Here is a 14,355-nt window from a genome sequence, read left to right as displayed (position 1 = left end):
ATACATTCCCTTTAAGCTTTTGTCCAAGTTTCTGAAATATGTACATCTCTTTTTTCCATCAAATTGAATGACAATGGTCACAGTGCTGGTTTATCATTTTTCAGATATCGTGATAAATCAGAAATCTGAATATATTGCTATTTTGTGCCAGATTATGTAAAATTCTAAACTTTACACAATTCACGCTGGATTACAGAAAGAAAAACCTTCCAACAACATGTAAACGCAGTTAAGCCAGGTTCCAATCTTGTGACAGGTACATGGTGTTTTTGTCGTAAAATTCTTTGCTTTTTATTTTTTATTATTCAGTGCGCACCTTGATCAAACAATTATGTAACTCCATAATAACCAATGCAATAAACCTTAAAAAATTTATTTTTAAACAAATCTTAGTCATGTTGATTCCTTAAGAACAAACTTAAAATGGAAATAAGCAGGTTTTGACCTCAGCACTGAAAATCTAAACAATACTTACAGAAAAAAATAGACTTCTTACATAAAACTAACAGGCACAACCATAAACGGTGACTTGGTCCTCTGCACTGATTGTTCATGTTCTTAATTATTCTCACTATTTGAGCCATTGCCAGTACACTCATCTGCACACGTGGAGGCATTATCTTGCCTCACGTCACTGCCATCAATACTTTCCGGTTCTAGATTCCCATCTTCTGCCAATTGTTCTTCTTCCTGCTCTTTCACGCAACCAATATCCATATCGTCGTTGTCCTGTTGATCGGGCACGGCTTCAGGTTCTGCAGATGTCTTTTCTGTAGTTTCCTTGTTCTTGAAAACCTCCACTCCCATCATTCTCAGGTAATGCATTCTCTCATTTTTGGGTACAAAGGAACGAATTGACGTTTTACCTCGCCAACCGCACAGAACGATGGGGCACTGAAGAGTGTCAGGTTCCCTAAAAATAAATCTCAGTTGAATTTTAACGAGCAAAACAGTATTTGCTAAAAAAACAAACAAAAAACAAAAAAAAACACAAAACAAAAACATAACCAAAGTGTAATGCATAAACCGCAATAAAATTGATCACATGACCTGTACAAAATCTGCAAAAAATTATTATTACGGCAGGATAAAAAGCGTACATAACAGGGACACCTCAAAACTCATTACAATTTAGGTTTACTTACTGTGGATCTGGCTCATACTTTAGGATGATACTTCCCATAGCTGAAAATAATAAAAATAATCACCACATTTATAGTCCAGTTCTGTTCTAGCCAACGCAATCTATTTAATGCATGAGGATTAAAACGTTCTGAACAAGTACGGTTTGAAGTCTATAGAACATGAAAAGATAAGTCAAACTACAATTAGAGAGCATTGTGGTTATAAAATAGAGATTGGCACGCTGACAACACTTAAAAAGAAATGCAGTATAAAAATGAAACATAGATTTGTTCTTTTTAATCCCCCAGCCTTCTGTTGCAGTATTTTTAAGCTCTTGAATGCAATTGTGTTACACAACAGCAAAGACAGACAGGACTGAGAGTCCATAGAAGAAACACAAAACAAAAGCAATTTAAATAGGGGGCAATCAACCTATCGGTATGTTTTTACCATATGGAAGGAAACCCACGGGGAGAACATACGTTCAGACAGCCATATTTTAGCGTCCGTATTAGAGCTACAAACCGGACGATAGGGATCTATTTGACGCGGTTTAGCTTTGGTCATTAGACCTGTGATAATTTTAGTGATGTAATACGGACACTAAATGTGGCCACATTACAGCCATCTGAATGAGGGCCAACTAATTCTTTCAGCCCAATTCCCTAGTTTTTAGCTGAAGAAAACGAACGGATGTGCTAATCTCTTAACATTTTTATACATAAATTGATAGATATATTTTTTTTTTTACAGTTTAATGTGCACTTTTTCTTATAACAGAGCTTGGCGTGCTGTACATGGTTAAAGACAACATAATAACAGAGACTGCTAAACATTGACAACATCTTTTAGTTGCCTCTAACAGAACTAGGAAAGCATCAAGTGCATCCCATTAGACGGACCCTCAATCAATCAGTCAAGTGGTCATTAGCGCTAATGTATATACAGAAAGTGAGCTACAGGCGGTCCCCCATTAGCCAATCTCTCCGAACGCAAAGAACTATTAGCAGCGGCAGGATTGAAGGCAGAAAAGACAATGTTCCGCTTGATCCAATTTAAGTAGGTTTAGCTTCATACACTAGTATTGGAACTAGACTACGATTAATTACTTACCTAAATCTTTAGTCTGCTTTTGAGTTTCGCTACTGAATTTACTTAGGAATGGATTTTCCTGAGTGAGAAGAATCTTGATATCATCTACAGAAACCGTTACAACTCTTGACTTAATGAATGGATAAATTGTATAAATTCCCTGCAAATGGAAGAGGTCAGAAGTATAAATAACTAGGCCTCCTCAACAATTACCAGTGTACACATTTCAGAGCATATACTGCACAACAAAAAAAAAATGTAAGACCGTTTATTCTGCATGTATTTATATTTTTACTTATAGCGCATAAATCATATTTAAATATATATCTTTTGGAATTATGCGCTAGAAGAATTAGGAACTTATTTTCTTTTAAATTACCTCTTGTGCAAGCCTGTAAGCACAGCCGTACTGCTCCCCATCATTATTCCGACACAGCACTTTTATACCAGTATTTATTACCTGTAAATGAATACAAAAGCATAGTTCTAACTCCATTTTATCTGCATTAGCAATCATCTAGTTTGTTAATGTAATTGTACCTTAATTGGGCTTTTAATCGTTTTGTACAACATTGTATAGCAAATAGGATACATAAATAGTCTGTATAAAATTGCAGAACTATTCTTCAAATGAAAAACTTCAAGAAGCTGTAAATGTGCAATATTAGTTTATTGTTGGCCTTCTAATCACAATGTGATGTGCTCCTGGGCTAGCAAACTCTGTGCCGTGGTCTCTCCCTTCTCCCAAAGCGGCATGGTTGACCATCGAGTAGAAAAATGGCCAAGCATGTGCCTTCAGAGAAAGCAGACAGACCAGCTGGAACAGTGCTTTCCCAAGGCTGCTAATTCGTTAGTGATTGGCGGGGTCACAATGGTTGGACCCCCCCCTGATCAGACATTGATGGCATCTTCGTGATATGCCACATAGGTCTGTCCTGAGACAACCACTTTAAAATTTAAACAGCTGCAACATGTTTGGATTCCTAGTTAAAGGAACACTAAAGGACAAATTTTACTAAAGGATGTATAGCAGTTAATAAGTATTTCTCCCTTCCCAATTCCTTCTATTTTTGCATATTTGTCAAATTTAAATGTTTCCGATCAAACTTTTTTTAAAATATTAGATCGAAGTGAATACAAAATGCGGTTTTTAAATGAGGATTTCCTTTATTGAAAGTAAAAATTATATTTAGGCCTACCTGGCCCTATATAAAAAAAAAGTAATTACCTCCTTTGCTACTAAATCAACCAGAAAACCAAATTGAATTGACGATTGGGTTCAATTTACTAGCCACACCCAGGCATGACTACTGCCAGACCTGTTGAACTTAACCCCTTAGTGACCACTAATACGCCTTTTAACGTGATTCACTACTGGGCTTTAGGCTAGGCTGACGCCTTTTCACGTCAGCCTAGTCTAAGTCCTGCACGGGTCTCCCGTGCAGGCAGGAGCCGGGGCTCTGCTGTCTGATGACAGCTGAGCTCCTGCTCCAACGCCCGCGATCGAAGTTTACTTCGATCGCGGCCGTTTAACCCGTTAAATGCCGCCGTCAATAGCGACCGCGGCATTTATCTTTGTTTACAGAGGGAGTGCGCTCCCTCTCTCACCCATCGGCGGCCCGCGAATGCAATCGCGGGTCTCCGATGGGGTGTCATGGCAGCCGGGGGACTGATAAAAGCCCCCAGGTCTGCCCTGGACATATGCCTGTTAGGACGCGCCGGAGGCACGTCCTAACAGATTGCCTGTCAGATTTACACTGACAGGCAATAATGCTCTGGTATACGAAGTATACCAGAGCATTATAGCAGCGATCGGAACATCGCACAGTAAAGTCCCCTAGTGGGCTAATGAAATAAGTAATCAAAGTGAAATAAAGATTATTAATAAAAAGTACAGTAAAAAAATAAATAAAACCATTTTTTTCCATAAAAAGTGGTTTTATTTAGTAAAAGTGTAAAAAAAAAAAGTACACATATGTGGTATCGCCACGACCGTAATGACTCCATTAATAAAGTTAATATGTAATTTAAACCGCAAAGTGAACACCGTAAAAAAAAAACGCCAAAAACTATGGCGAAATTGCTATTTTTTTCCATTGCCCCCCAAAAAAGGTCATAATAAAAATGAATCAATAAGTCCCATGTACCCCAAAACAGTACCATTCAAAACTACGTCTTGTCCCGCAGAAAACAAGCCCAAAAAATCACTACATTGATGGAAAAATAAAAAAATTACAGCTCTTGGAAAGCGACGATGCAAAAACAAATAATTTTAGTTCAAAAGTGTTTTTATTGTGCAAAAGTCGTAAAACATAAAAAAACCTCCACATATGTGGTATCGCCGTAATCGTACCGACCCATAGAATAAAGGTCACATGTTAATTACGTCGCACAGTGAACGGCGTCAATTTAAAAACGCAGAGAACAATGGCGGAATTTCAGTTTTTTTTTATAATCCCCCCCAAAAAGGTTAATAAAAGTTAATATAAAAATTATATGTACCCAAAAATGGTGCCATTAAAAAGCACAACTAATCCCGCAAAAAACAAGTCCTCATACAGCTATGTAGACGAAAAAATAAAAACGTTATAGCTCTTTGAATGCGACTATAGAAAAACGAATAAAATAGCTTGGTCATTAAGGCCTAAAATGGGCTGGTCACTAAGGGGTTAAACATCATTTAAACAAACCGGTCTGGCAATGTGAAGCAGGCCTGAAGATCTCAAAAAGCAGCACATTATGCCATGTTCTAAAGAGATTCAAATATAGATACAAAACAAAATCCTTGAAAATCCACAAGTCTGGAAAGGGTTTCAAAGCCATGGCTAAGACTCCGGGACTCCAGCAAACCACAATTAGAGCCGTTGCCCACAAATGGAAAAAACTTGGAACAGGGGTGAATCTTCCCAGGAGTGGCTGGCCTACCAAAATTTTATCAAGATCGCATCAACGAGTCATACAGGTAACAAAAGAACCCAGACAAACATCTAAAGAACGGCAGGCCTCACTTAAGATCAATGCACACGATTCCACTATATGAAAATACACTGGTCAGCACATGGATGCCATTTTTTCCCAAAGAGAACACACAAGCTCGTCCAGCATTTGACAAAAAAACATCTAGATGACCCCCAAGCCTTTTGGGATGAAATTCTGTGGACGAATGAGTTAAAAGTGGAACTTTTTGTAAGACATGGGTCTTGCTAAATCTGGTGTAAAGTTAACACCACATTCCACCATTAGAACATGATACCTTCAGTCAAACCGTGTTGGTAGCATTACTGCCTGGGGCAGCTTTGCTTCTGCAGGACCAGGACGACTTGTGCTAACTGATGGAACCATTAATTCTGCGTTCTATCAAAAAATCCTGAAGGAGGGCAGAGCATGACTGAGCTAGATCGTAGACGTGAGAGGTGCGCTCCTGCTACTGAATTCTGCAGTCTACCTTTGCTATGGGGAAAGTATCCGCTCGGGCTAAATCCAGAGACCCAAACCAGCTCAAAACTATCCTCTTAGGGACATTGTGTGTGGCCTAAGGAGCTTTTTGAAAACCGCAGCCATTTTGGCTACTGCCCGTGAAAAAGACAGACTTCATATTTGAGGGGGGGGTCTGCCCTGAAGTTCTATCAGGGCTTAGCGCCATCTACCTTGCATAAACTACATCTTCTGAGACCGCTTACAGATAAACTGCACTCCCAAAAGATACCTTATCGATGACTATACCACTTCGATCTCATGGTTTCTACAGCTGGTCGTGAGACTGATTAAAACCCCAGCGGACCTTCCACCTCAATGGAAATACCTACAAATAAATCTGTTGCCTATTAAATCTTAGCTGCCTATGCCTGAAGAAAATTACTTGAAAGACCTTCAACCCTCTTCAAGCTTGGCCTGCTGCAACAAATCTCCCAATTCAAAGAGGCCAACGACAAGATCGCAGGTCATGGCTGGGTTTACCCCATTCGGTACCAGAGGCTAGATAAGTGCTATGCGGTTCTCTGCTTTTTTTTTTTTTTAACAGGGTTTTGAACAGACTTTTCTGCGTCCAGTCACCATGTTGTTTTGTACACGTTGACTGGCACTCTAGAAAAATATTCTGACACTCCCTTTTGTTGCAACGATTCTATAGTAGACACGGAGGGGAGATATCTACTACTGAAAGGACATATTGGCAACACAATCACATTAAGGGTGTGTTCACACTGCTTATTTTCGGGCATTTTTCAGCCGAAAAATCGGAAGCAGAACGACTCAAAACGTCTGCCCATTGATTTCAATGGGAAAAACTGCGTTCTGTTCCAAACGGGCTGTTTTTTCTCCGCAGCCGGTTTAAAAAACGGCCGCGCAAAAAAATGGCCGCGAAGAAGTGCATGTTACTTCTTCAGCCGTTTTTGGAGCTGTTTTTCATGGACTATAGAAAAACAGCTAAAAAAAATGGCCGTAAAAAACGCGAGTGGCTTAAAAAACTTCTGAAAATCAGGAGCGTTTTTTCCTTGAAAACCGCTCCGTATTTTCAGACTTTTTTGAGTTTGCCTGTGAACATACCCTTAGTAATCCCTCATAAAACAGATCTTTTGCAGTACTGCCTTCAGCCATGTAGAAGTACCAGTATTGGGTGGGTAAGGCCTTATTCACACGAACGTATAATATGTCCGTGCTACGAACGTGATTTTCACGCATGGACCTATGTTAATGAATGGGGCAGTTCAGACGGTCAGTGAATATCACGCAGCATATGCGCGCTGCGTTAAACTCATGACATGTCCTATATTTTCCCGTGTTTCGCTCTGCACGCACCCATTGAAGTCAATGGGTGCGTGAAAATCGCGCTCGGCACACGGAAGCACTTCCGGGTTCCGCGCGTGATGTGCGCTACAGTAGTAAAAACTATGAATGAAAACAGAAAAGCACCACGTGCTTTTCTGTTTGTAAACATAAAACCAGAGTATCATCATGATGCCGACTGCGCGAAAATCACATATGCTGATGCCACACGGACTTTTTGCGCGCTCAAAACGGACATGTCCGTGTGAATAAGGCCTAAAGATTACAATTAGTGGGAGGTGATCTAAATTTGACTCAGATTCCACTTTTGGATTCATCCTCGCAGAAATCGGCTATGCCCTATCGTGCTTTACAGCATACCTTAGAAGACCTTACTCTGACGGAAATTTGGCATACACGCCACGCCGATGATAGGGATTAGACATTTTTCAAATGCGCATAGATCTTAGGCTTGATTATCTCCACCAGGTAGTAGAGTTCTCTTTGGTAACTATCACGCAAGTCTCCCTCTCTCATTAGTGCTTCACGACCCCCCCCCCCCTAGGGACTACAGTTGGAAACTGAACGATACGCTATTAGATATCGCTCATTCATTACGTAGCTTCCCAGATCACATCCAATCCCTTCTTGAAATTAACTATGATTCAACCACAAGCCAGTCTTCCATTTGGAAGCCCATGAGGCTTACGTCAGAGGAGTTCATATCCTTGGGGGTGTACACTAACAAAAAAGAAAAAAAATGTATGAGACAAATTTTCTCCCTTCTTTCCCAAATAGCCAGCATAGAGAAGCTCCACAAAAAGTTCTTTGTGTCAAAGCAACAAGAACTTCACCTTATCTTCGCAGCTCACTCAAAGACGTTAAGAATGTTTAAAATCAGCCCAAGCATATTTGAGGGCCTGCCATAAACATTATGCCCATGGCGAAAAAGGTGGCAAGGTTATGACAGCTCTAATTAAAAAAAGTCAAGGAGCGCTCTTATGTAAAACAAAATCGATTCCCCCCCCAAGGTCCCTTACTTACCAACACTGTAGATATCGCAAAAGAGTTAGCCCATTTTACTATAACCCCTCAGGAGGGTAAAAATCCAGAGCTATGTAGTAGCTGCCGACCGATATCCTTGCTCAATGCAGACAAGAAACTTTTGCCTAAATTAATTGCATCGGCATAGACAGGGTTTGTTAGGGGTCGGGACAAGTCCTATGGAGTTCTCCAAGCCAAACAATTCGCTAAGCAGTCAGACTCTCCCTTATGCTTTCCGGTACTGATGCAGAGAAGGCGTTTGGCGCATGAACTTCCAGTCCATTCCGTCAAACACTAAATTTGGTACTCCCTCGACCTTCATAAACGCTATCTTCATTCTACATGCTGACCCCTCTGCTAAGATCAGAGTGAATGGCTCATTCGCTCCATCTTTTCTCACACAGAATGGCACTCGTGGTTGCCCCCTATCACGAGCGCTTTTCTTTCGCTCTATTGAGACTCTTGTCCAGGCGATCCGACAGCATCCAGACATTGCTGGTTTGAAGGTGGGTAGTGTAGTTCACCAAATAGTGGCTTTTGCTGATGACCTTCTGCTTACAATTGCCAGTCCATCTGTAGCTTTCCCTGCACTTTTGGCTTTATTTAAATATTTCAGTGGGATTTCAAACTTTAAAGGGATTGTAGAGAAAAAAAAAAAAAATTTCTAAAAAAAGTGTCCCCCAGCCTTGGTTTGCCTTCCCTAATACCCCCTATTAACCTCCAAACCAGTTTCTGTTTGATCTCCATCGTCACTGCTGCTCTGTTTGTTTACATCCCTTGCTTCTGGTCCTGGCTTTAACGGTCTTGTAACCCACCATACCCATGATCCCCTGCTGCATCTGAGGAAATAGTTGCACTCCCCCCCCCCTTCCTCCAAAGCATCTCCGCTATTTGCATACTGCCACACCCCTCTATGTTCACAGGTCATTCCCTGCTCTAATTCCAGGCAGCTCCCTCCCTGCACACTGTCTTACACATTAATAATCATCATTATCCTTTGTGCCTCCATCTATCCCTGATCTAAGTACAGACACCCATCTCCCTCCCCCGCCCCTTTCACAGCCTGATAAATGTAAGTCTCCCCCCTCCACCTATCTCAGACATCTTGGTACACACAATCCAGTCAGCACATTTTCCTCAGCTGCTGCTGGATCTGTTCCAAGAGATCCTGTATAAGGCCTCGTCCACACTGAGTTTTTTTTTTTTGCAGGCAGAAAATTCTGCCTCAAAATTCTGTCTGGAATACCGGAGGCAGATTTTGATCTGCCTGCACGCCGTTTGCCGCGTTTTTCGCAGCATTTTGCCCGCAGCCATTGAGCTCCACGTGCAAAAACGCAGCGAAAAACATTTCCTCTGCCTCCCATTTATATCAATGGGGGGTCAGAGACGTAAATGCCCGAAAATATGGCATGCCCCTTTTTACCGCGAGCGGTAAAACCAGTAAAAACGCCTCCGCCTCCCATTGAAACCAATAGGAGGCGTTTTCGGCCGTTTTTTTGGGCGTTTTCCGACACGTTTTCCTCAGTATAGGTCATCAATATCTGATCTGTCATGGTCTGACACCAGGCACACCCTTCGATCGGCTCAAAAGGGGCGCAGTGCTCGTACGAGCGCTGCTTCCACTCCATTTCCTTTACTGCTCACATTGGGAATCACGGACACACGTGTAGCAGCGGTCCACAGTATTACAGCTTTCTCCCATTCTAGTTTATACTGTAATACTGTGAACCGCCGCTACAAGTGTGTCCGCGATTCACAGTGCGAGCAGTAAAGGAAATGGAGGGGAAGCAGCACTCGTACGAACATCGCGGCCCCTTCAAAACAGCCGATCTGCAGGGAGACGGGCCACCACCCATCAGATATTATATTTTTGTGGACTGGAAAACCCCTTTGACATTCCAAATATGATTACTTTATGGAAAGTAGACCCCAAGGTATTAATTTAACGACATATCAAAGATTTGAAAATCTGAAGCCCGGTGATACAGCAGTCTCTAGACAGCTGTATCATGGAGCTCCTTACTGTCGGCACGCATGTGATCGCTGTGAAAGGCTGTGACAGCGTTCACATAGCTGAGCGCCTTACCGTTGGCGCACAAGCACTGCTGTGAGGAGCAATGTAAACACTGAGTGGTCTACGGGTGAAAACTCTGATATCAGCTGTCTCTAGACAGCTGTATCACAGCGCTCCTCACAGTCTGCACATAAGCGCTGCGGTTAGGAGCAATGTGATAGTTGTGACAGGTTGTCACAACGATCACATGACCGGAGATCACGCTTAGTGGTTTCCGGTTAAAGTTCCATGATACAGCTGTCTAGAGACAACTGTATCACAGAGTTAAATGCCGCCAGGGAGCGGCAAACCTGCTAACTCTGCAGGACGTTCTGGAACGGCCCTGCAGAGTAAATTGCGGACCGCCCGGACGTGGCTAAACAGATGAGGAAACACGTGGTACAGTTACGTCATTTGTGACGTAACCGTACATTCGGATAACCGGAAAAAGGAAGTTAGCTATCGAAGCTAATGGACGGGTCTGCAGAGGAAGTGCCAATTTTTGATTAGCAAGCGGTCACGTGACTGAAGATGGGATATGATGCTACATTCATCAGATCCAACGCAAGTATATTGCAAAGTTACTTGTTTTGCATTGTTTAGTTTAACTAAATGTGATTGTTTGCTTCCGGAAAACCCCTTTAAGATTAATTTAACCAAATGTGAATCCCTCAAAATCACCTTTCCTTCCCGTGAGGTTGTTGAACTTGCATCTAAATAACCTTTCACTTGGGCACAGTCAAGCATTACATATCTGGGGGTGACACTGTGGCAACTCAGGGGTTTACGCTCTTAATGTCCCTCCTCTGCCGAAAGATGTATAAAAACTATTTAAATCCTTCGATATTCCCATGACGTCCTGGATGGCCCAAAAGAACTTATTAAAAAGTTACATAGTACCTAGATTTTTGTACTTTCTTCAAACAGCCCCTGCGTTTGTCCCCATGTAATTTTTTTCATCAGTGTGCCGCTTGTTTGCTGGCTTCCTATGGAAGTATGCTAAATCCTGTTTGGCGTATGGTCAGATGACCTTGCCGAAAGCCCTGGGCGGTTTAAATTTACCCGACTTACTAAAATATTATCAGGCATCCCAGCTACCTCTTGATTTTGAACACGTCTCAAACTCCACAAGCCCTGTTAATAAATCTGGAAAACAAATTGCCCTTGTAAACTTGCTGCCTCTTGATCTCGCCTGGCTTTGGACTTGAGGTTCCCGACGAGAGTAACTTTCTGCACTTCCGCTGTTTTGTGGCTTGTTGTTAGGCATGGAAGAACTAATCACGAAGCTGGCTCTCAATACTCATGCCCTCTCACCCCTGACAACCTAATTCCTTATATCTTAAATGCTAGTTTTGTTGACCCTTTGAGTATTTAGAAGTTAAAGGACGTCCAGATTGGGCGTTTGCTTAATGATCACAGTTTCCCATCCTTGGAAGAGAGTTTGGGATTGGCAATTGGTTTGTAACTCAATGACCACTTTAACCCCTTCCCGCCCAATCACGTACAGTTACGTCATCAGCGCTAATGGGTTAGCGCCCTCTGATGTAACTGTACATGATGGAGCAAGCTCAGAGGCTGAGCCAGCGCCATCACCAGCGGGTGTCAGCTGACATCCCGCTGTAATGGCCAGGACTGGAGCTAGCCTCCGATCCAGCCGATTAACCCCTTAGATGCAGCGATCAAGCGATCACTGCATCTAGGTGGTTTCTAGCCTGTCGGCATCCCTGCGTCGCGCTCGACAGTGGTTGCTATGGCAATTGGAGGCCTAACAATGGCCTCCTAGTCTGCTAAGCACGGAAGCCTTTTAGCACAGAGGCGGAGCCTAAAAGGCTTACTATCATGGCCAAGAAAATGGCGCGGGCTCAGAAGCGGAGCCTGCACCGTCATCCGTAGGCATCAGCTGTATATTACAGCTGACATCCCGCTGTAACATCCAGGACCGGAGCTAGCCTCCAATCCAGCTGATTAAGTCCTTCGATGCAGCGATTAAAATCTAGGCATATAGGTGGTTGGACCGCACTCGATGGTTGCTATGGCAAACGGAGACCTAACAATGGCCTCCTGGTCTACCTAGTACGAAATCCTATTCGGCCATGCCCGCAGAAGAAGCCTAATAGGCTTGCTGTCAGTAAATAACGGACAGCTCTAATACACTACACTATGTAGGTAGTGAGGTGTATTAAAATAGCGATCAGGGCTTCACGCCCTCAAGTCACCTAGTGGGACTAAAAAAAACAGTCAGAATTGTTGGATCTTGGTCGCCTTGCTTGCCAAAAAATGGAACAGTGATAGAAAAAAAATTGCATGTACTCAGAAATGGTACAAAATGAAAACTACAGATTGTTCCGCAACAAATCAGCTCTCACACAATTCCGGTGGAGAAAACAAAAGTTCTGGCTCTCAGAATATGGCGATGCAAAATGTGCAGAGCGTTCCAAAAGCAGAAAAGATTGGCCAATGCCGTTTTAAATACTTTGAGGGTGCAGTTTTTAAAATGGGGTGTTTTATAAGGGTTTCTAATATATAAGGCTCTCAAAGCCACTTCAGAACTTAACTATTCCCTGTAAAAATAGTCTTTTGAAGTTTGCTAGAAAATGTGAGAAATCACTGCTAAAGTTTTAAGCCTTGTAACGTCCTGGAAAAATAAAAAGGAAGTTCAAAAAATTATGCAAAGTAGACATATGGGAAATGTTAAATAGTAACTATTTTGGGTGGTATTACTATCTGTTTTACAAGTAGATACATTAAAAACGTAAACATTTTTTGCACATTTTCTCTAAATTGTGGTGTTTTTCACAAATGAATTTATCGACCACATTTTTCCACTAACAAAGCCCAGTATGTCACGAGAAAACAATCTCAGAATCGCTTGGATAGGTAAAAGCATTCCAAAAGTTATTACCACATAAAATGACACGTCAGATTTGAAAAAAATGGGCTAGTTCCGAAGGCCAAAATGAGCTTCGCCCTGAAGAGGTTAAGTCAATTTGTGTGAACTTCCTAAAAAGGTGGAATCTCCAGGGTGCACTTTCGTGGTATGATGCGTTTCTATGCTCATCCTCACCCCCCAAACATTTGCTTTCTAGACTATACAACAAACTCCTTATAGCTAGTGCCCCAATCAACCCTGTTTTATAGAAGCAGAGGAAAAAGACCTCCATATGTCCTTTACCCCCTCTGATGTAAAGCATATTCTCCTCAGATTGCATGGATTCTCCAGGTGCGTTAAAACACAAGAGAACTCTTAAGTTGCTCACTAAATCATAGAGATCACCTCACCTAGTTGCTAAAGTGTACCCAACGTCCTCAAAAGTTTTCTTTAGATGTGGCCGAGCTAGGTCACCCTGGTCCATATTTGGTCTTTAGTAGAATCGACCAATAATTCAATGTGCTCGACATCCTTACGCCACAACTTGTCCTTTACCTTCCGACAGCTGAATGTCAATTATGGAAACAACCTACCTACCCCTCTTGATTTCCGCTTCAAAACTATTAATCCCGCTCGGATGGCATAGTCCTATCCCCCCAGATAAACTGATGTGGATTAACAAGATTAAACAAATATACACCATCTAGAAAAAAAATCTCTAGCTGGGAGTCTACAACACATGACATTCCTGGAAATGTTGTCCCATGGTCTACCTGGAGGTTAGCTAAACAAAACTTATAAAATTCCACCTAAGTGTATATCCCCTTACATATATGATGCTGAACAACATGTGGTCTCCTCTGGCTCTATTGTGTATATTTCCTTTACCACCACCCCACTTTGGCCCTGAATTTTAGGTGTACTCGTGTTGTCTTTATCTTATATTAAACTCTTCACGCCCTGCGACACAACTGTACGTCCTGCATAAGGCTTGCTTCCCGCATCAGGACGTACAGTTGCGGAGTAGTTCCTGACGCACACTGTCCTAACGGACAGAACTTAACGGACAGTGTCCGGTAACCGGGAGGTCAGCTGTCCCCGACAGCTGAGACTTTAGTCTTGCCTGTCAGCAGACCATCACCGCTGATTTTGGCAATTAACCCCAAAAATGCGGCGACGATTGTGATCGCCATATTAAGGGGGTTTGAAGCACATCGGCAGCCCCACAGTGATTGTAGGGGCTGCCGATGCTTTAGTGGCAATCGGAGACCAGACAATGTCCTGCGGGTTGCCATGTACAGAAGCCTCAGAGGAGAAGCTCCCGGCCGGTCCTCTGTGGCTTCCTGTCAGTGTGACTGCCATGTCACAATGACAGTTAGAATACATTACACTACGTAGGTAGTGTAAT

General features: G+C 42.4%; 1 protein-coding gene across 1 annotated transcript in view; it reads right to left on the bottom strand.

Moving 5' to 3' along the window:
* Positions 1 to 357: 357 nt before the first annotated feature.
* NSUN2 (NOP2/Sun RNA methyltransferase 2) overlaps positions 358 to 14,355 on the bottom strand; it is a 67,094-nt gene continuing 53,096 nt past the window's right edge. Inside the window, exons 17-20 of the mRNA XM_075826773.1 lie at positions 2,597 to 2,677; positions 2,239 to 2,377; positions 1,146 to 1,185; positions 358 to 913 (exon numbers count right to left, since the gene is read on the bottom strand). Of these exons, the coding sequence (XP_075682888.1) occupies positions 559 to 913; positions 1,146 to 1,185; positions 2,239 to 2,377; positions 2,597 to 2,677 (615 nt within the window). The 3' untranslated portion in view covers positions 358 to 558. The remainder of the gene's footprint in view (positions 914 to 1,145; positions 1,186 to 2,238; positions 2,378 to 2,596; positions 2,678 to 14,355) is intronic.

This window comes from Rhinoderma darwinii, chromosome 5 (genome assembly GCF_050947455.1).
Source record: "Rhinoderma darwinii isolate aRhiDar2 chromosome 5, aRhiDar2.hap1, whole genome shotgun sequence".
Taxonomy (NCBI): domain Eukaryota; kingdom Metazoa; phylum Chordata; class Amphibia; order Anura; family Rhinodermatidae; genus Rhinoderma; species Rhinoderma darwinii.
The sequence above is the reverse complement of the archived record's forward strand: the minus strand, read 5'-3'. Positions and strand labels throughout refer to the sequence as shown.